A 22,429-nucleotide genomic window follows, 5' to 3' on the forward strand; every position below is an offset into this window, starting at 1 on the left:
CCACGCTGGAGCAGTTCGTGAAGAGCTGCAGCCTGTGGGAAGGACTCACATTGGAGAAGTTTGTGGAGGACTGTCTCCTGTGGGAGGGACCCCATGCTCGATCAGGGGAAGAGTGTGAGGAATCCTCCCCCTAAGGAGGCAGGAGTGGCAGAAACAGTGTGTGATGGACTGAATGCAACCTCTATTCCCTGCCCCCCTGCCCCACGGCCCGCCGTGTCCGGCAGAGCAGAGGCATCTTGACTTGGACGTGCATCTCTCCTTCCCCCTGGAGCGCCAGATAAGAGCGGTGCGTCGCACTGCACGTGTCTGTGTCACAGGGCTGGGTGCTCTAGCGGCACCCGGCATCTGAATGTAAACGCTCACTCGATTATTCCCCATGATTTTTCTTTCATGTGTTGTTAACAAATTGTTAGTGGTAATTTCTGATTGTTAGTTAAGACGCCTAGCAACCGGCTAGAATCCCGTTAGAATGGCCACTGCAGAAATACGGGTAGTTACTCTCCTTACTACTCAAGTTTTACTTTGCATAAAGAGATGCAGGCACGGCGAGTGCCACATCCGACGAGGCTGTGCTGGTCAGCAAGCTTTTTATATGCTCAGCATTTCGGTGGCTTAGACCAGGGGTTCTTAACCTTTCCTTCACCATGGACTCCCTTTAAATACCTTTTGTGGCCGCAGACCACCATGACTTACTTCAACATTTAAAGTACTAGACTGCATCAGATTAATATATCGATTTTCTCATGAAGGGTCTTCAAATTTGGAGAGAAGAGGAAATAAATTAATCTGCTAATGCACACACTCCTATTATAATCTTTATTGCGGTGATTCCTTATGAATTTAAAATTACAGCATCAACACTCTTCTTGCATAAATGGCCCATTCTGTGTATTTTAACGTGCTAATTCCAAATTTGATGCTAATTTTTACATGAAAATTTGTTGAAAAGTTTTTACAATTATTCTCACCTCCTCCCTTGTTTATGTTCAGTCACCATATAGTTTTGTTTACAGGTCCAGGGCCACCACTTGGAGGAACAGAATTCAGCCCCGTTGTGGCCCTGAAGAGGGCCGTTGGGTTAAGAAAATGTCTTTAAGAGAAAAACCGCCTGGTTAAAGTGCATCCCACCAAACACACTAGCACCGAATATACTAGTCTGTCAGGGTGCGGGGGGGAGGGGCTTGAGTATGAGAGGAGCATTGAGGGGAGGGGACTGTGGGAAAACGAGGCAAAGGCCAGACCACATGTTTCCAGGCTGGACTTTCCCCACCCCTGCTTTAACCCTTTGCAGACCCCCTGTGAAGGCATCGTGGCCCTCCAGAGGTCAGTGGACCACAGATTGAAAGCCACTGGCTCAGACTGTTTTCTTTCTCGGTTAGCTTCGTGGCAGAAGAGTTCTGCAGAATGCTGCAAAAGACAACCATGAAGATAATACTTAAACAGGCTTCCTCCCAAGCTAGAGGAGTACTGTGAGAGGAAAACAAAAATGTTTGCAACAAAAAAATCTAATGAAGGAAAATGTGTCATAAGCCAGCAAGACTTGGAATGTGACCTTCCAGCGCTGAGTGACAGCTGATAGATAGGGTGGGGATAGCTTGTGGAGTGACTTGAAAGCAGTTAATTATCACTGTCCTAGAAGATAACTGTAGAAATGCTCTAAATAGATCTAAAGAAAAAAAAGGTGCACTGCTTAAATCTAAGAAAAGAATGTTAAGATTCAAGACAAGTGGTTTAGGTGTTCAGATACAATTTACAAGTTCATGTTTCATATTTCCTTAGAAATATTACGCTTTCTGCATGAATACACTCAACTATACATATTTTGGGTCTTCGTGAGGCCATATGGGCTTTTTTTAGAACCTTCTGGTATTTTTTTTTAAATCTTTTATTATACAGATCCCTGGCAGTCACCTTTTTTGAGGTTTTATTTCAGGACCATTATCTTGCAACTGGTTCTAAACAGGCAAACCTTCCTGGCAAAGCCTTACTTGAAGCTGGTCTGTTGACCCACATCCAGCTGGTGCTTAGGTCAGGTGGGAAAGAAGATTGCCCTGGCAGTTTAGAAAACATGCAAAGCTTGCTTAAATTTGAATGAGTTTGTGCTCTTGTAGTATTGATTGATTCTTCTTCTCCATTAATTTAGGCTACTGTTATGTTAAAGAAGTCTGTGACAATATATAATTAAAGAATTTATCAGAATAAGTTTGAGGATTGTAGCATTACCCAGAAAAGCTAAATTGTTTCAAATGAGCTAGTTCTGAAATGGTTAAAACATTTTTCTATGTCAAGATGCAGCCTGTAGGTAGACTGACACATTAGGGAACACTTTCAAAGTTTGATTTTCTGTTTATCAATTTGACATATGTAATCTATAATTAATTATTTTAGCTCTAATCAGTCCGTAACATGAAGGTCCATTTATGTAAGTTCTGGTATTAGGCTCAAGAGCTACCCTATGATGCTCATGATAGTGCTACAAATGTCATAAAATATTAGACTTTGAACAAGTTATTCAGACAGATTGAGTCACTTCGCTTGAACTTGAGAAAATCAAATTTGGGTTGGGAGGAAGAAAAATAAAAGTTGTCTAAAAACAGAAAAAAGGTGGGAGGGAAGGCTGTTGTAGAGAAGGTTAATGACATTTGGATTATGGTGAAGGTTTGTTTAAGTACCATCAAAAAGAACCTTGAATGCCGTGTTGTGTTGAGATGTATAGAAATTGTTTCCGAGTGTAAAGACTTTTCTAGGAAGTAGTGCTACAAGTTTAAGAAATAAAGTGAAGCTTTAGTGCTGCTACTTATAAAAAAATCTATGCCATGCTAGCTTTTTGCTTGTAACTGACATCAAGGCAGAACAGTTGATTGTATTTTTTAAATATCAAGGTGACCATGCTCTTCTGTGTGTCAGAATCAAGAACATAGCAGTAGCTGTGACAAAAGCAGCTAGACTTCACCTGTTTCAAGCACAGGAATGGCAGAAGCTGCAGAATGGTATCCAAGATCACAGCTGTACAGAGATGTTCTCTAAAGCTCAGCTGACAAGTGAGTTGCTGCTTTTTTCCTCTCACGAATTAAGCTATGTATTTAGAACTCTGTTAAGTTATATGTGTATTTAGAAATGTTTATTTCAGTGAATTTGGACTTTGTATCAACTTAAGTAAAAGCAGGACTTCAGCCTTCTGTAATTAAAAGTTATTACAAGGAAATAAAATTGCTTTGTTTGCATCACTTCAGAAGACTTTGTTTGCGAGTTATGATTTAGTATACTGCTGGAAAATGAACAGTCCTTGACAAATAATGACTTTCATGCAAACAGACAAACTGACTAGTTCTAGTCTTGTGCTCTCATTTGTACACAACTCAGGGTATATGTTTGCTTGAAGTTTTCATTTACTTATTCAATACAGAGATTCTCTTTAACTCTGCTTTTTTTTTTTTTATCTCAAACTTTTCCATAAAAAAGATTATGTTGAGTATTTGAAAGAATTTGCAAGGAATACAGTTGTAACACGAAACTGAAGAACTTGAGAATCTAAATGGTGGGGACAGTCAAACGTACAGTTTGAATTGTGACTTTTATTGTAGTGGAATGAAAAAAAATAGAGGCAAACTGATGGAATCTGCTGCAGTTACCTCTAAAATTCTGAAGTGAATGCTTTTAAGGTGGAAGTATAGAGCTCAAATATACAGTAAAGGGGTAATTTTTGTACCTGCAAAGCTTTTTTCTCTGTTTTTTTCATTTCACAACTCATAATCATTAGTGGGGTTTTTTTCTGTCTGTAAAGTCATCTGCAAAAATTAATCTGGGTTATGCTGCCTTACTTTATAATTTTCCTGTATTATAATCTAATGTTCTTTCACCCTTTAATTTTGTAATTTGGTATTCATCACTGAATGTCACATTCAGATGTTTTTAATATCTGAGCTGAAAATTATACCAGTACAGAATATGTAGGTTATCTTGCTGTCTTTTCTTTATGAAGGAACATTTCCAATTTGTCAGGAGGCTCCTGTTTTCCAGTTCCATGGAAATGGCATTTTACAAAGACAAGAAAACAAAAGAATTATATTTTCATCTTCATGATAGCACAAACCTGTCACTCTTAGATGTACAAAACATGTTAGAAGATTTTTAATACAGTATCAAAGATGAGCTGATCAGGATAAAGTCTAACTTGAGTATCCATCTAACTGTAAAAGAACAGTAAAACACTGAAGCGTTCAGTTATGTAACTGGAAGACAAGCTTACTGAAATAATACATTTTGCAGCGTTCATCAATTGTAATATAACAAAACCTACTTAAAGCATAAATTTTCCTTTAGGAAATTAAATTAATATTAGAAACTTCATTCAAATACATCTTAAGTGAATACACCTTCTTTTGTAAATACGTTTCCTCTGTGTGACCAGAATCCCTGGAGTAACAAATTGATATCCTGGAATATTGTCATAACGCAATTTTACACAGATGTCCAAGAATGTAGTTTCCTTACACTTGGTCTGAGCTGAACATGAAGTGCTGCAGAAATAACCAGCAGTTGGTCTGTCACTCCTGTCTGTCCCAGCAGTGTACTCACTGTTTTCTACTGTGTTTAGGAATCATGTGACCGCAGGGTGAGTTGGATCTGTTTGCTGATCTTGGGCAAAATCATTTACATTTTTATTTTATCTTACTTTATTTCCCGAGAGTTACCTTGCAGATTTGATGGAAAACTGATTAAACGTGCTCAGTGTGATCCTTAGTTGTGATGCAAATACCACTGTGTCAGAACTCAGCTGAGAGTCGAGATGGAGGGGAAAGCCACCCCTGCCAGCTGCAGTTTGCCTCATTTGGATTAAGTACCATATGAAATCCTAAATATGTGGTTTTTTAAATGTTGGATTTTTTGAAGGGAGCTGTTTCACTTTGTATATTTGACTGAAAAGATACATAGCTCCAGAGTGGAACACATACTTAGCATTACCTACACAAGACAAATTGCCTGTGTTAGAACACTTTTTTTCCTCTGGTTTGCAGGTTGTCCAAATTTGTACTTCATGACATTTGCTGCAAAGAAACATATGTTTCTTCCTGAATCCTAATGTTGATCAGTTCATGCCTACAGAAAATAATTTATTGAAGTTTAAACAAATTAAATTAAATTACATAAATGTTTTTCACAGATAGGCTTCAAGTTAGAAAGTAGTTCTAAGTTTTGTCTACAGAGTATTTAGGGATCACAGTTTTGCTAAGGGTTGTTTAATATGTTTGTTTGCAACCTTTTTCTTTTAGAAACGCCTTTGCATAAAAAACAGAAATAGCTTGTTTTGTAAATTTTTAATGAAATTTTTTGTTTTCCTCATCCTTTGACACTGTCATCTTAATCTACAGTCCAGTCATTGTATTGTTATTTATTCTACAGAGATGGCTTTCATTTATGGTTGAGCTGATTGGCACTTGAGTTCAGTAATCAGTGTAACAGTACTTAAAATTCTTGCAGTTTCACCCAAACATACAGAGCTAGAGATTCCATTTGCAGTAAATGTTTATTTTGGAGAAATTGTGCTTGGTTTACAGTTGCTTTTAGGAAAAATAGTGGTAAGATCAGTGAGCAGATGAAACATGAGTCTCATATAGTTGTTTTTAAATGTAATCTGATACAAAATACACAGTTTTATTAGACGATGGTCTCAGCCCTTAGCTGTCAATTGAAATTAAGTCTTTTATGGTTTGGGGAAGATGCTGTAAAATACGGTAAGTTGCACCTTTAAAGCATGCACACTGTTGTTTACCGAGCTCACATGTGGCTGTTCTTGTTTGGTGCTCTAAATATCTTTGAAAAAAGAGTAGAATACAAAGGTATTTTTCCTACTGCAGAGATACCTGTTGGCTGATAGAGAAGAGCTAGTCCAATCATACTGTACTAGAGGACAGAAATGTGCTAAGCATAGGAGGGACAGTTTGCAGTTACTGGCTTGTGGCAGAAGGGACTTCTCCCAGTGAACCCAAAAGCTGAGAGATAGAATGCGGTGTATATCCTCACCAGCTTTTGTCTGCACCTATTTGAAACCAAAGATGAAGCTAGAAGTCTGTCTCTGGTGTTACAGCTAGCTTTCAAAACAGGCTGTTTTGTACTGTATCTAGTTTATAACCTGTATATGATGTTGTGGATTTAAATTTTATCTTCATTCAAAGATGAGTTTTCTAAAAATGAACTAATCGTGTATTTACTCCTATTTTTGTTTGTTTTCTTCCAAAGTGACTGTGAACCTCACAGAGCAAAATCTGACAGTGTCCCAGATTCCTTATCCAGAAACATGGTATGTGTTTTATGTAGACAAGTTTACCTGCGAGGAGAATTATTCTGAATCCGAGGATATTCAGTTTGAAATGGTCTTACTAAACCCAGATGCAGAAGGGAATCCGTTAGATCACTTTAGCGCAGGGGAATCTGGTAAGATTTTTTTTCTTAAAATTAGATTTGTAAGTTAAGGATTTAATCACCCAAACAAATCAGTACTTACTGTGCTTGGAAAAGTACAACAAAGGGATAGCAGTCTTTTATATTTCACATTCTACTTTCTCATGGAGAGTAAACTTTAATTCATTTTCTGGCATTACAGAAAAACTTCTCTAGAACTTTCTAAAGAAAAGTTTCTCTAGACTGACTTGTCAAAACTTGCCTAACTGAAAGTAGAGATGCACAAGGAAAGTTAGTGTTAACATCTTTGCTGATAGGTAGTTTTCCCATCTTGGAAATCATAAGCTTTTGCATGAATGTGAGTTTAGTCCCTGATTTTAATGAATTCAAGAAATTCCTTAGCTGTTAAATTTGATTGTGTGCAACATGAACACATCTATGATAAAACATTTTGCCAGTACAATTTCAGTTCAGTGTTTAGGTCTTTTTAACTACCTTAGTCACAGGCTGCAGATTAGATACTTGTCAGTCCTGATTTTATTTTATTTAAGAAATGCAATTTTAAATCTTTAAATGTGCAAAGAAAAACTTATAGAAGTCACTTAAGACAGCAGCTAAAGAAATGTCTCCATAAAATTGTATGCTTTGGATGATCCAAACCAACTTAATGTATGCATCGTTGCAGTGCTTAGCTTCACTGCTCTGGGAGGCCTCATCAACATGTCACTAACCTCGGTCTGTTGTAATGGAAGAGCCCAGTAGACTTAGTTTGCCTTCATCTACAGATTTAACCTACATACCCAGAATGAGACTGATTACTATTCTCAGAATCATAGGTCCTGCTGTCATTCTTGGTCTCAAGAGGCTATAGAGGGAACAAAGGCAGCTCCCTTCCCTTGAAGGAAAGAAAATATTCACTGAAACATTTAGCAGAATCTATAAGAAAGTAGCACTGTTATTCGTCCATTTTTCAAGGCTTATAAACTGACCTGTCTCTTTAACTTCTTAATCTACAATCTTAGTTGACAGTTTTTATTTGGTCAATTTTGTATCCAGAATTTAATTTTAGTTAATTTACATATTCTCAAAAAGTAGTAGTAGCATTCTTTTGCTAAATCAAGGGCAAAAAGCAGCTGTAAGACATATTGTGGCCCTTAAAAGTGGTGTACAGACTTACTAGAGGCATCGCAGCTCTATATTCATTTTGTAGGAAGACTGAGTACTTGGAAGCAGAACTGAACACCTTGCATGCTGAGTAAAGAGGTGTGTAAATGTGTTGGATGTATGTATTTAGATCTAACAAGTAGGAAATGGGTGGAGTGTACCTGGTGTGTCTTCCATAGTTGCAGAGGAACACCTCTGTTTATTCAGAATTAAAACGTGCATCGCTACCATCAATACTAGAGTTGCATGACTGTCTGTTTTCAGAGAACTGAGGAGGATTCTCTCTCTCCTTTTTCTTTTTTTTTTCTTCATGCACCCTTGGGGAATAATGTTTGTTGTTTTTCCGTAGAGGTGTGCAGCTTAGAACATTAGGGTCTCAGAGAGGAGATCCAGATCTGTTTCTTGGTTCTTTCATTCAGGTGGCTAAAAACCACATCGTTACAGATGGTTCTAGTTAGGTCATCTTTCACTTTAGTTACTAAAAGTGTGGCCTGACACAGGAGATCTCAAAGTTAAATGGAAAATAAGGAAAGTATAGAAAAGAACTTGAGACTGTAACCTTGTGATTAAGATATTTGCCCTGAGAGAGGAAGGAGCCTGGCTTCTGATCCCTGTCAAATAATCTTTTTATCATTTTATATGGTAGGGGTTTTTTACCTAAGACATGGTACTGATGGAATCTATGATTTCTAAGGGCAGCTGACCAAGTAGACAGCATTTTGAAAATCATTGAAGTTAGGTATTTCAAATTAAGGTACATATGTTTTATTTTCTCTGTCAAATCATAAAAGTCAGGAAGCTTAAAGTCAGGTTGAAAATTACCCTTCTTGGTTTTTTATAGTTTGTTTCAGTGCAACTTTATTTTAAATCCTTTTGGTCTCGAGCCAATCATTCACAGTCTGTCTTTGGTTGGAAGGAGCTTTCTATCCTAAATGCTTAGCGTTTATTAAAAACTAGTTGATGCTACCAGAGTTTTCCATGTGTACCCACTCATTATGGTGGGAAATAACTTATCTACAGATCCTTTCCAGCTCCTGTGGGTATCTTTTGAAGCAGAAGGATAAAGAATGGAAGAATAAGAGATTTGATCTAAAATGCATATTTTTTGTCATTCATAAATTGTGCTTTTGTATAGGCATACAAGAGAAGCAGCAGAGTGGCCCTGAAATTCTTGGTTTATAAATCTTTTTAACCTTATGCTCTTTTTCTTCCATTTCACTGTATGTATGTCCAAAATTATTAATTATAGCCATAGAAGTTACAGTACTATCAGCTATTCAGATCTCATCCAGTTCTAATGTTTTTCAATTTAGGTATTGAAATGTGTATAATTGCTTTGTTTCTAATCTCTGGGTGGAGCTGGTTGGAAGTCTATAGCAGAGTTGTTTTGCTGCTGGAGGAAAAACATTGTTTGGAATCTTGATTCTGTGGGTACCACTTGGTTTCAAGGAAGGTTGAAGAAGGAAAACATAAGTGTTCTGTAAGAAGCATCTGTTTACCTGCTTCTGCTTATAGCTCACTGTCTTTCACCCTCTGTGAGCTCGTATGGTGGTTTCCAAAGCTTCTGGACAGTAGAAATGATTTCCAGGACCCAGATCTTCAGGGAAGCATTTTACCAGACTACTGCCAGACTGAAAATTAGAGGACTTCTGTTTTGTAATAATATCAAAAACTTAGGGCATTTTTTCAGATTGGTGAAAAAAAAAAATGCACTCTCTAAAGTTATTATTGTTCTATGTGCTATTTTTCTTTATCTAAAAGTTTTCTGTCTTCGTCAACTCTGCTTCTTGGACTGACTACTTAATGTGGAGAAAGAGTGACCCCCAGTGGTTAAATAGATAGTCTGTTCCAGGTTTCCAGATTGTGCCTTTAAAAATTGAAGCAAAAAAAAAACCCAACCTAAAAATGAGTCCTTTAATAAATATGTTTCTGACTGATCAAATGAGCTACAATTCTTTTCTGTTTATCAAGAAACTGTATTCCACTTTATACTATTTCAGTAATTTCTACAAAGCTATTTGTATTTGAATAGAATCTACACTCAGAAAAAGTATTGTTGAATAAAAACCACTTTGTCAGGTCAAATAATAATCAGCTCTTTGAAAACATTCACTGACTTTCTTGGATAAAATAGTCTAGGATTTACTTATTTTATCTGCACTACCAATTTTGGGTGACAGTTACTATTTCCCAGTGATTATATAAAAACATACTTTGTTTTAGTTATTTACTGCTAGTAACAACATTTCTTTATAAAAACTAAGCTGTATTTCTTTTTTTCACAGGATTACATGAATTCTTTTTCCTGCTTGTCCTAGCATACTTTGTAACTGCTTGCATCTATGCACAGTCGCTATGGCAAACAATTAAGAAGAGTGGACCTATGCATACTGTATTAAAGGTGTTGACAATTGCATTACTGTTGCAGGCTGGTTCAGCTTTTGCCAACTACCTGCATTTCTCGAGGTATCTTTATTTTTGTTTTCAGTCTTAAGACTTGAAGAACATTGTGTTGTAAAGATCAGTACATGATCTTTTCTGTGGTGATTAGGACTGACTTTTTACAACTACATCATTGCCTAAATGTACCTTTAAGACGGAATACACATTTAAGACTCCCTCACCTAAAAATATCTTTTTATTTTTTTATCAGTTATTCTAAAGATGGAATAGGAGCACCTTTTATGGGAAGTCTGGCAGAATGTGAGTATGCTTGTGTAATGTTTCTTACATACTGCTACACATTAATCTGTACAATACATTAATGAATGCTGTTGAACTGTATTATGATCTTGAACCATATCACTGGATTTTTAATATAAAATGCTAAAAGTTACTCTTCTTAAAAACAGGTTTTATTCAGGATGTTTATAATAATTTAAAGTTATGCAATTGTGATAGATTTAGGATTTTTTAAAGGATTTTCTTGTCTGAAGATTCCTTCCTACAAACACTTAAATAGATGCTTGTCACATAAGTAAGTGTTTCAATACAGCAAACGGTTTTGTGGAGTTTGCATGATCTAGAGTAGTGAAACTTTTTAGGAAAGTTAATCACATTTTATGGAGTGTGTCATTTCACTACCAAATTTAACACCAATTAAATGAAAAAGTTTCACAGCACAAATGATACGATTAAAGTGGTGCAAGAAATGCTTGTGTAAAGAATTGATGTGAATAAAGCACTTTTCTCTCTATATAGATACTCACTGGGACTGAAATCCCTTCCCAAAATGCACTAATTTACTCCTCCTGGATTCCTCAGGGTTAAATGTCTTTTTTTTTTTTTTTCCTGTAGTTCACATTTGAAGCAATGGGGGGTTCTTTGTAAGCAGATATATTTGCCTTTTGATTGACTTGAAGCACCCCAAGAAAGTAGTACTGTGGTAGTGAGATAGTGTTGGAAAGTAACAGCCTGTATAGAAAAATATTTCCCTTTCTAGAGTTCATTATAAGCTTGCAGTTGGAATTAACAGCCTCTTGATGGCACTTGGCACCACAGTAATTGCCTCTTTCTTGTTTTAACTATTTGAGTTAGCAGCTCCTTGCAGCTGCTCTAGCAACCGTATTAGTAAACCTTTCCTCTCATCTTCTGAAATGAAATTAAATAGAGAATATGGAGGTAGTCATAACTCCTCCCCAGTGAGAAACTCAGTGTTAACTACCCAGCCAGAACTTCAGAGAGAGTAGCTGCATGTTAGATTTTCTGTGTATGTATTGAAGAGCCCACTTTTATTTGCTTAAAGCAAAGGTTTTTAAGAATAAATAACTTTGTTTTAATCAGTAGATTCAGTAAGAGAGTTTTTCTTTCCTACTGTTTTTAAGGTTCATGGTTCCCAAAACAATAAAAGAGCAGAAGTAATAGAAACGTGAAAAGCTTCAGTGTCAATTACAGTTCTGAAGAACAGCTGATAGCAAGTAGTATAGTTTGAAGATAGAAGGTGCTACCATTTTTCCTATATCAGAAATCAGATTTAAAGGAAATGGTAAAGTTTCTGTTGAGTGCACTGAGCCCAGACTGTCTTTCTAGAAACCTGTGCAGATACTATCCCAAGCAATTTTTCTTTTCCTGCCATCATTTAGTCATTACCATGTATAAAGACCTGACCCGCAGTCTAATTTATCACCTAAGTTAATCTCAGGAATCACACAAATAATGCTGGCACTCAAAAGTATCACAAATAGAGATCTTTTAACTTTTGGTAAGATTGAAATGTGAAAAGTCAAAGAATGTTATTATGCCTGTTGAACAGCCAAAAATAGATGAATTGTGGTGCAATCAGACAAATACGGTATCAGCTCAGTAGCATGTGATTGTACACTAGCCCTGGATATCATGGGATTACTGTAATTTTAGAAATTTCTCTCAACCTTCTTACTTTCTGGCAAGGTGTATGAGATGTCAAATATTAAAGCTGGTACTGTATTTTATCTTATACCATTTTGTCTGGGAATCCATTTGAATTGTTGCCACACAGAAGCAGAGCAATATCTATATCCAAGATGTGATTGAGAGATGATGTCTGGCTATAACTTATAGGACAAGTTATCTTAAGGAGTGACAGAAAATAAAATGCTTCCTAGAACATCCAGATTTGTTCAGTCATTTCTCTAGCTTGGATTTGTGACGCTGTTTTGGCATGCCTTGGATTCACGTAACGAATTTTGCTAGCGAATACTATGTGTCCGTGGCTAGCATTGTAAAATAATTCCAAGATCATTTTACTGAGAATGAGTGCCAGTTCATTTTATTAAAGAATGAGCAAGTTTGGATTTACTAAAAGATTTTGACATTTCTTAAACAGCAAAGTTGTCTGAATACATTAAGAAGCATTTAAGCATATAAACTGTGAGAATACCAACTATACCCCAGGACTAACATGTTGAAGTCCATTTTATATCCATATTTTGCTGAGTGTCAGGGAAATATTGTAGCTGATCTTCATTTGACATACTTCCCTTGTGTGCCTATTAATCTCTGTACCGTGGCAACATTTTCTGTGCCAGTATTTTTAGTAAATGTGAAAGTACATTTATCTTTTATAATACAGTCCAGTTGTATAAAAACAGAAATTTGCTTTAGTGACATGCAAGTATTTTTCTTGTACCTGGTAGTGTAAGTGAAAATTACAAATAAGGAACAAATTTAATTGAACTAAAATATTAATCAAGTGAAAAAGAAAGCATTGTTGTGTGTAGTGCAAATTCTCTAGTTTCTGAACCAAATTTTCAATTTACATAATACAAGAATCAGTTTTTCTTGTACATCTCTGCTATGCCAGTACAATGAGACAATTTACTCTCAAGTATGAACACCAACTTAAAAACTGTTCAGTAAGTTTCAGTCAGAAACTTACCAGGTCTAAAGCTAACAATCACCCAGTACTGTCAGTGGCATTTCAGTGAGGCTAACAAGTAAAGGCTTTAGTATGTTTTAGCTTGAAGTTTTCTTTATTCAGATACAGCTTCAAACACAGGTTTGAGATGCTGAATAAGAATGTGACTTTATGGAGTATGTGTTAATTGTTCCCAAACAGAGAAAAAAACATGATCATAGCAAAAGGAGGCAAAGATAGTTTGCATTTAATAAAATGAAATACAGGCAAATTGTTGCTCCAAATGAAGTTTGTGTTAGGGTTATTCATTATATTTTCCCCTTTAAGTATCTGAGGGTGGAATTTGTCCTAAATATTTGTGCCTTCTGTTGCAAGCTACTGCATCCTTAAGACAAAGTGCAATTAATTTAAAGTACAATGCAACTACGTGATTTTTTGAACAAAAGTTTTTCAGAGCAAAGAAAAGAGTTCATTTCATCAAGTTTCATATTTGCAGTATGATTAACATACATATGATTTTAGTTCTTTAGCATTTACAAAGTCTATTTATGTAGATGGACTCCTGAGCTCAGACTTCTTTGACACAAGAGTGGGATTTGAAAGGATGTGATGCTGTGCCTGCGTTGTTGAAGAACTGCAGCATAACTAGAGGAAGGCTGATCATGATCTATTTGTTCACTGGAAGCTACTCAAAATATACAGTTTGTGGCAAAGCAACCTCATCTAGCCAAACTATTATCAAAATTATGGCTGAAGGTGGTAACAAGGCATAAATGTCCATCCTTCTTTTGTGGGTATATAGAACATTTCTCTTTGCATTGGAGAAAAATTTATTTTTATTGTGACTCTATTTTTCTTTTGTTTTCAATAGTGTGTGACATAGTCTCACAGATACAAATGCTATATTTATTGTTAAGCCTGTGTATGGGTTGGACAATAGGCAGAATGAAGAAATCTCATGGTAGACCTCTTCAGTGGGATTCCACTCCAACATCTACTGGCATTGCTGTAGTAGTTGTTGTTACACAGGTTTGTATTTTATATTCATTCTTATACTGAAATACACAGCTGCTATGAAGTATGACAGAACTGTGAACCAACGAATTTCAATATTTTATGAGGGAGTATCAAGACTGGAAAAAAAACCCACAGCATAATGTGCACCCAGTATGTCTAATGGGTAACAACACCTTCTCTTTAACAGTTTAAGGTGTAGCTCCACAGTATGTTTTTGTTGAGCAGTAAAACCACTTAAGAAGTTCCCACAGTTTTCCAAACTCCTGGTTGTGCCAATTGTTGGTAGCATTATACTGTAAACCAGATCAGTGGAATGATCTAGATTGGAAGAAAAAAGAAAAAAAGAGGGAGAGATTTTAGCACAGTCCTTTTATTGATCAGATTTATAATGTCATCCTATAAATGATGGTAATCATGTAATCAGTACAACTGAGGGACTGGGAACTACATTGTGGAGGGTGACAAGAAGCAGCATGAAAGGAAAGATGAGAAAAGGTGCTATGAGATATTCTGTTGGAAAAAAAAAAAAAAATTAAATCCTCAGTGTCCTCCTTGTAGAACTACTCAAATAGGATGTCTAATGGTCTTTTCAATCAATATAAGAGAATTCTTGAAAGGTTCCTGTGCAGGATTGGTCTTGCAAATATACAAATGGTCTGACACAATTTCATTCAAATATTTTTCCATTAGTATAAATTAGAAAGTCAAGTAAACCAGTAACTTAAAAGTAAATTGTAATGGAGATCTTCCAACCCTGGTGGTGCCTTTTGTAAACAAATTTTTTTAAATCACAGCATAAAGACAAGGGAATCTGAAAGCCACTGAGAAAGGGAAGAGCAGGGAGAAACTGGAGACAGTAATGAGGAAGAGATTGTACTGAAGATTTTGTGCCATTTGAGTAGTATCTGTAATTAGTGCTGCATCCAAACTAAATAAGTGGACTGCTAAAACATTAAGAGTAGCTGGGAGCTGACATTTCTTGCTAATTAAAAATATAAACCAAAGGCTATTAAGGTCAATGGGACTGTTGAAATTTAAAGATAGGTTCATTCTACCTTGCTTTGACACCCATCTAGCACCAGAAATTTTACACAGTGGTAGTAAAGAAGACTTCTAAAGTATTTTATTCATGCCTTTCCACTTGTACATACATATGGGTGTGTTAGTACTCTGTCACTTGAGACTGGAAAGGTTTTGTTGTTGTTGTTTCCTTTTTACTATACATAGAAAGGACACTCAGTATTGTCAGCTTGATCTTTTTTTGGTTGTTACCTGCCGCAGTTTTTACCACAAATATCATACATACATGCTGCTTCCTCCAGTACTAGTCTTTGAGTAGTCTCTACTCAAAAAAGACTAAAAGTCAAAAGACTCACAAAGTCTCTACTTTCCTCTTTGAGCACCATTGAGGCATTGGCATGAAGCTGGCTATCTTACTTTTCATCACGAAGGCACAGCTCTACCACATCTCTACTCCTGGTACCATTGAGAATTTGTCACGTTTCACAGGAGTCTTGTAGGAACAGAATATGGATATCAGAATATGTCATTGCCAGAGTGGTTTCACACTCTCAACTCTCTACTGTTTCCAGGAAAAGTTCCCTGACATGAGGAGTATCCTTGCCCCTTCTGAAGCAGATGTTTTCCATCTCATGGTTCGGTACATACAAAATATACCTTCTGACAGATTTATTCTCCTCAATACAGAATGCAGCTGTTGAGTCAGGGGAGCAGGATCCAGATCGTATTTGCCTCTGTCAAAGATGGTGAACTCAAGACTTCATTCTCTGGATTAGTCTGTTGTTTGCTGGTCTGCCTAGATTGACATGGATGTTGGGCCTGATGTAACAGGACAATTGATGAGCACTTTTAATGATTAAAAACCTGTAATAAATTCCTTTCTGTACTGCTCTTTCCCAAAGATTCTTACGGGAGAGCCAGCTTCCTCCCGTGCCAGAGATTAGACGGATTTATATGGATAATCAGAGATGTTCTGATGACTTTCTGTGGAGAGTGCTGGAAACCACATGCATTACCCTAATGCAGCAGATAGAGATTGAACCGCGTTAGTTTTATTGGTGTTCTACACTACCTGTCCTTATCTTCAGGAAAGTCAAGCAAGTGGACATCCTGGGAAAACGTTTTTCTTCAACTTAACTGAAGTTTTGACTGGCAAACTGTCTGACTCAGTTTGCCTGCTACTAGTTCAAATTACTCAGCAAATTTTCAAGGTTTTTCTCCTCTTTGTACTAATGCTATGAATTCTTTCTTTTTGTTCTTTCAGAAACACCAGCAATTTCCCAGGTTGTGTTTACAGGTTACCATCAGTGTAGGGTGGACATATCTTCCTAGTCAGCAAATCTCTTGTGGTCTTTGCGGCTGCAAAGAGGTAGCATCTCAAAGGAGGGACAGGTCTGCCATTCAGCATCTTCCTTTGCCTTAACTTGTTCCTTATTTCAGCCTCAGAACAAAAAGTTCCCAGGCTGCTCTGTATTCATTAAAGATTCCACTCTGCTGCTGAGGCACAAACGTTCAAAACTTTACTGATGGCAGGCCTTTCCCATCACATAGACCCTGAGCAGTTTCAGCTTTCAGGGCTGATAAGAGTAGAGGCAATGATTTTAGAAAGATAGCTGATCACTTCAGATCTGACCAAAATGACATAGAACTAAACAGGGGTTCCTAGGTACACCCCAAAGGTGTGCTGAGAATGTGCTCTACCTCTGACCTTAGACCTAAACCATTTTTTGGCATTGCATGACATCAGATACCCAAGTACTAGATATGGTTAGAAGCGGCTAGTTAATTCACTTTGTCTTGCTGCTACTTTTAATTTCCCTTTTGCTTCCCCCTTCCCCTTGCCTCTCAGAGGTGATCTGTCCCATGAGAACCTGCCTTTACTGGAGATTGATATGTTATCTTGGCTTGCCATAAAGTCAGTGTTGGCATAGCAATGGGGAGGAGGGATCCTACCATAATCATTTCCTCATGACAAAAAAGAAGAGTGTCTGGTTCTGCATTGTATGGATGTGGAGGTTCAACTTGTATATCTGGAACATTAGGATGATGTCCATGGCAAACATTCTTCTAGCATTTGAAGAGGAAGACCAGTACTGGACAGTGGTTGGTGTCCACTGTGAACCAAGATAGGTCAGAAGTATGTGCAGGAGAATTCAGGCATTCTGAACAGTGTATTATGTAAACAATGAGATGGTCATTCTTCTTCACTTCATGAAGAAGCAGTTGTGACTTCAATGTTGGACGTAGCTAGTGCGAGTCAGCTCTTCAGCTACCTAGCTCATCCAGTTCTTTTGTCTACAGCCTAAGCAGAGTTGTTCTTCTGGATAACAATTAGAATTTTCCCCCTGATTTCTTCTCAGAGTTCAAACATAGTTCTGCTCACTGCCATCAAAAAACACTTCAGCAGGTCTGGGTATTTTTTCACCTTTTTGCTGATTTTGCAGCTAAGTGAGCTGATACATGCCTTTCTGTGGTCAAGGTAAGAGACTTCACGGTTTATTGGCGTTAATTTCTGAGGCATAGCTAAGCAAAGAGATTTTAATTTCAAGATCACACTTGTCTATGAAAGCTCTTTCTTCAGTGAGGAGAGATTGCCTAATCCATTGTAACCTAGAAATATCCATAGCACAGATTTCTCTTTCCTGCTTTTCTCTGGTGAGTGAGAACAGTCCCAGCTCGTAGTAAGAGCAATGACACATGTTCACCTTGTCTGAGTTTCCAGTGTGTTGCACTGATGGTTCCATCTCTGCCTCTAATGCTTCTGCCTTCTGCTTATTTTGGAATAATATAATGAAACTGAAAGAAGCTGGACTTCTGTGATCTTACATTGCTGTCACTACATACAGTCTTTGATCAACTGATTCCTGTGTTGTTTACACAGTTTACACTCTTTAAAGGGCTGGTCCAGAGCATACCCTGCTGTCAGACACTATTTTCCCATGAGGATTTTGACTTTGTTCTCACAATTCCTTTACTCTAGCTCTTTGTCATCTTCTCATGAAAGTGACTTCCTTCATTGCTGCTACTATTGGTGTAGGTTAAAGAAAATTCAAACCCTCATGAGCTCTGCTCTTTAAGGTTAAGCTCTCCCTGAGATCTACCTTTAAGTTTCTTCTTCAAACAATATCACAGTTCCATCTCCATCAGCCTGTATTTTTCACCCCAAATGCATGCTTTGGACAGGAAGATTCTATATATAGGAGGTGGTTGGGGTTTTTTATTTTCTCAGACTGTATGTCCAGAACTTTGGCTGTTCCCAAGTGTAAATATTAAATATTAATGCTCTGTACGGGGCTGCAATGATTCTGTAACTGGTAGAACCCTTGTTTGTTGCTTGAGCATGTTCCACCTGGACAGAAATAACTTCTGTGATAGGAATTCATCAATTTCATGCAAAAACTAGTGCTGTAGACACAACTTTACCAAACACTGTGCTGTGTCTCAGGGTTTCAGGAGCCTTATTTCAGTCTTACTCCTTGACAGAATTCCCAGTCAAGTAATTTGATCATTTGAAGACGTTTGCTTGGAGTTACTCAGAAATAATGTTCTCGTGGGAACATTTGAAGCCTGTCGGTCAGATTGTTTACTAGTAATCAGTGATGTTCAAGACGTGCATGCTTCATGTCTGTTCTTCTCCCATCCTTCCATTTTCCATCCAGGTAGTTCAGGAGTGACTGAAATGACAGCAGTCATGCTTGCTGTCATGGCCTAGATAAGGGAGGGGAAAAGCGAGAGAGTACTCTCTGAGGATATTCTAAGCAAAAATGATCCTGTCTTGACTGGTGAGACTCAAGGATACCCACCTTTAGAAGGCACAGGTGGATTACACGTTTGATTTTTTTTTTTAAGTTATTCTCAGTAACCTTTTTCTCTTTATGTAGCTAATGCAGTGAGGGAGCCTTTGAATGTGTTCAGAATGGAATCTGACTAATTTAGATTTCTAAATTGAGGCATACAATGTCTGCTTCTGAAAGCCTTCAGAGCTACCTCACTCATATAAATCAAATTTGCCTACCTTTCTTCAGAAAGCCTGCTTCATTAGGCATCTGAAGCCTAAGTGCAAGTTAGATATGTGCAGTAGGTGGACTGGATTCCAGTGTATATTCAAGTCTTAAAATGCTATTCAGCTGCTACATGATGCTGGGAGAGTCTAAACTTTATAGGTATTCTAATTTATAACGTTAACATTCCCAAAGTCTTAAAAAGGTATTCTTCAGCAAGATCCATTTTTTTATGCAACAAGTAGGCACCTGCCTCCTACCTAAGATTCAGAAACGAGGCACTTCTTAGTCTGTTTTTCCTTGGAGAATCTATCAATATTCTTTCTTACAGTGCTCCTACAAAGTTGGATTTTGCAGCAAATGGCTACAGTGCCAAGAGTTAAGGGGCATTACTGTCTTTTGTGTAGTTATCTCTTGGCTAGAGCATTTGTCCAGATGTTGGAATGGCATTGGGAACCTGTGATGCTCCCTTTCCTAGACCCTAGGAGGTTTCCAAGCCAGTTGCTTGCAGAGTCAGGCTTGCTCTCAGTTTCTGACCTAGCTGATGTTGAATTCTTTTCTCCACAATGGCACAGCTTCAATAGAAGGGGTGGAGAGTGGCCCACCCAAGAACAGCCTATAGCCTGGCAGTTGCAGCATTCTCCAAGGAGGTGGGAGATGTGAGTTGGATATCCTTTAGGCAAAGAATGGAATTGTGGGAGATCAGAGTTCAACCTGGGTGAATGCTTGAGCCTTTAGGCTATTGTATAAAAGGGGCAACAGCACCACCCTCTTACTTCCCCATCTTTGAAAAGAAAAGTGAATCCTGTTAGGATTTTGAAAGAAAAGGCGTAGTCTCCTGCCTTTGAAACAAGCTTTACAGGTTGTGTATCCCAAGTGGAAGAAGACACCTCCCTCTAGCTCTGTGGAATCATTTCAGTGGGCTTCCTGCTGAGTAGGCTGACTGTTTAACTAGATGATTATTTTGGATCTTATGCTAAGGTGCCACATTCCTTCTATCCAAATCAGAGGAAACTAACTTATCAAACTTTCTAAAAGTTATGGAATAAGTAGTGCCAAAAAGCAATTCAGGCTAGGGGGTTTTTGTGTAACATGGCGGTCTCCTACAAGCAGAACAGAGCATGACCAGTTGTGTAGAAAATTTAATCTGTGATGGAAAGGTTAATCGAGGTTTAGTGTAACTTTGTTTACTCTAAATGTACTTTGCTGTTGTTGTTCTTTCCAGAGCTTTTTATTAATTTGGGAGCAGTTTGAAGATACGAATCACCACAGCTACCATTCACACCATGGCTTAGCAAGTGGACTGCTTATTGGCCTCAGAGTTTGCCTAGCTCTGTCACTGGCTGCTGGTCTTTACCAGATCATCACAGTGGAGAGAAGCACGCTCAAAAGGGAATTCTATATCACCTTTGCCAAAGTACGGGTTACATCAGGGAAACTGATTCTTTTTGCTGTGAATATAATGCAGTTGACTGAAGCACTAAACTCTTTTCCTCCATAAGAAAGTTAATGTTTAAGTGTCTGATTTGATTAAATTGCACCCTGTCATCATACTGTGAGTAGTCATTTTAATTTGACAAGGAGTATAGAGTTTTTTTAAACAGAAATCCCACCTTTCATTGTGTGGTTTTCGTTCTGTTGATTGAAAATTAAACAATGGGTTCATAAAATAGACAGAAATGTAAATGTAGTTCCTCTAACTGTCATCTCTTTCTTCTAAGCTGGCATGTAGTCATTTTATAGCTTCTGCTCATCTTCTCTTTCAGGCCTGCATTCTCTGGTTTTTGTGCCACCCATGTCTTGCAACCATTGCTGTAATATTCAGAGAATATCAAAGAGAAAAGGTATGTACAGGCAAGATAAAAGAGATGGAATTTGAATAGTAGTTGTTCTGCATGTTCAGTGTTTGTTAGCAAACTCATGCTCTTAGGCTGTTAATCTTATGACCCCAAAGCAACTTGAAAAGTCTTAGTCACACAGCTCTCATTGATGCTAATGTGAGTCATATTTTACAAAGGCATACAGGGTTTGAATCATCTAAGGCTAATCATTCCTAGGTTAAGGGAGGGAGAGGGGGAGATTGTTAAGTCAAAGGAAAATGTGGAGGGGGTGTTTTGTTTTATTGTTTGCTTGTTTGTTTTTTAATTAAAAACACCTTGGGGATTCTTTTAACAAAGCTAGTAGAAAGATAAATCAGTGGATTTTTTTTTTGTTGTTTGCTTTTTAGTCTTCAGCCTTTAAAAGCTTTATGTGGCTAAATAGGTCAGGGAACCTGTAGCTGAACTGTATTCTTTAGATTAAGAAATCTGTCCAAATATGTAGTCTGGTTTGTAAGCTCTAAACAGTTAAAAACAAAGGTGGACTCCCTGTGTTTCTCGGTTGCTTAAACATATTGGGAACTAGAGAACTAGTGTGTGGAGCCTGCCATGTTCAGATAAAGTACACTACTATTCTCAGGTGATTGACTACCTCATTCCAGAGTAGACTTTGCTTCTTTATGGTTATAACCATCTGTGTATTTGTGTGCAAATATTTTCGGAAATTGAGCTTTTATTTATGTAGAGAATATGTGAGGGAAATAAAAAGTTTCCACCAAAAATATATAGTAAATTAAATGCTATGCTTGATTTTAAAAAAAAAAAAAATCTAGGAATAAAAAAAGACTTGTCTAGAGCAACTTATGAAGAGACTTTTTGTTGTTCTTTGAAAACATCATCAGGGCAGGAGGACAATCTCTAAAAGTAGGATCAGTAAAAGAAATTTTTGCAATATTTATCTTAAGGGAGAATACAGTTGCTCTGCTCTTGCATTTGAGCAAGTTTGACCATTGTGTGCAGCTGCAGTTCCTACATTATGATAATTTAGCTGTGTTTCCTTCTTTAAATGCACTTCAATACAATAAAGAAATGCATGATCAATAAATATATTTATTTAAGAAAAACATGCATTTTAATAGACTTTCTGTACATAAACTTAGACTTTGGCTTTCTCAGAAACAGTAGTTAGCTTTATGTATTTGATAAATACTTCCTTACACATTTTTTATAGATTAAGAGACTTGCACTGAAAAGAGGTCTGGCTAAGTGAGACTGATAAAACACTATCCTCACAGCTCTGTGATTGTACTAGTGCAAAGTGTTTCCAGGCTTTGTTTTTTTTCCACTCTGTTTGTTGTAAGAATAGAATATCTAAACATTACCTCTGCTTGTGAAACTGCATGGGTGGTGAATTGCAAGTCTGAAATTCCCCAGAACAGAAACTGCCAGAAGGCTTATGTGACTTGCCCAGGGCTATCTACTGATTTAAAAACACCCAGGTGTGAGAGTCTGAATCCTGGACTTGAGATTCATGTTCAAATCTTTTGTAACTGCAGCAGTATTAAAGCATTTAAAGTTAAACCTCAAGCACTTACACAGTATGCTGATAGAAATTTATGGTGAGTTTTTTGGTGGTGGGGATTTTTTTCCTTACTTTTTTCTTTTCTCTCCTT

General features: G+C 37.3%; 2 protein-coding genes across 4 annotated transcripts in view; one reads left to right on the forward strand and one right to left on the reverse strand.

Moving 5' to 3' along the window:
• The window catches only part of TGDS (TDP-glucose 4,6-dehydratase), a 17,910-nt gene extending 17,264 nt beyond the window's left edge, over positions 1 to 646 (reverse strand). The window contains exon 1 of the mRNA XM_026845602.1: positions 522 to 646. Within this exon, the coding sequence (XP_026701403.1) occupies positions 522 to 646 (125 nt within the window). The remainder of the gene's footprint in view (positions 1 to 521) is intronic.
• Positions 647 to 1,913: 1,267 nt separating this feature from the next.
• GPR180 (G protein-coupled receptor 180) overlaps positions 1,914 to 22,429 on the forward strand; it is a 28,636-nt gene continuing 8,120 nt past the window's right edge. For 2 of the 3 annotated variants that reach the window (XM_026854183.1, XM_026854173.1), the window contains exons 1-7: positions 1,914 to 3,041; positions 6,241 to 6,435; positions 9,852 to 10,032; positions 10,220 to 10,269; positions 13,773 to 13,930; positions 20,165 to 20,356; positions 20,706 to 20,783. In XM_026854183.1, the coding sequence (XP_026709984.1) occupies positions 3,017 to 3,041; positions 6,241 to 6,435; positions 9,852 to 10,032; positions 10,220 to 10,269; positions 13,773 to 13,930; positions 20,165 to 20,356; positions 20,706 to 20,783 (879 nt within the window). In that variant the 5' untranslated portion in view covers positions 1,914 to 3,016. The remainder of the gene's footprint in view (positions 3,042 to 6,240; positions 6,436 to 9,851; positions 10,033 to 10,219; positions 10,270 to 13,772; positions 13,931 to 20,164; positions 20,357 to 20,705; positions 20,784 to 22,429) is intronic. The other variant, XM_026854192.1, reaches the window with a different exon arrangement.

The sequence above is a fragment of the Athene cunicularia genome (assembly GCF_003259725.1).
Source record: "Athene cunicularia isolate RWA chromosome 1 unlocalized genomic scaffold, athCun1 chr1_part1, whole genome shotgun sequence".
Classification (NCBI taxonomy): Eukaryota; Metazoa; Chordata; class Aves; order Strigiformes; family Strigidae; genus Athene; species Athene cunicularia.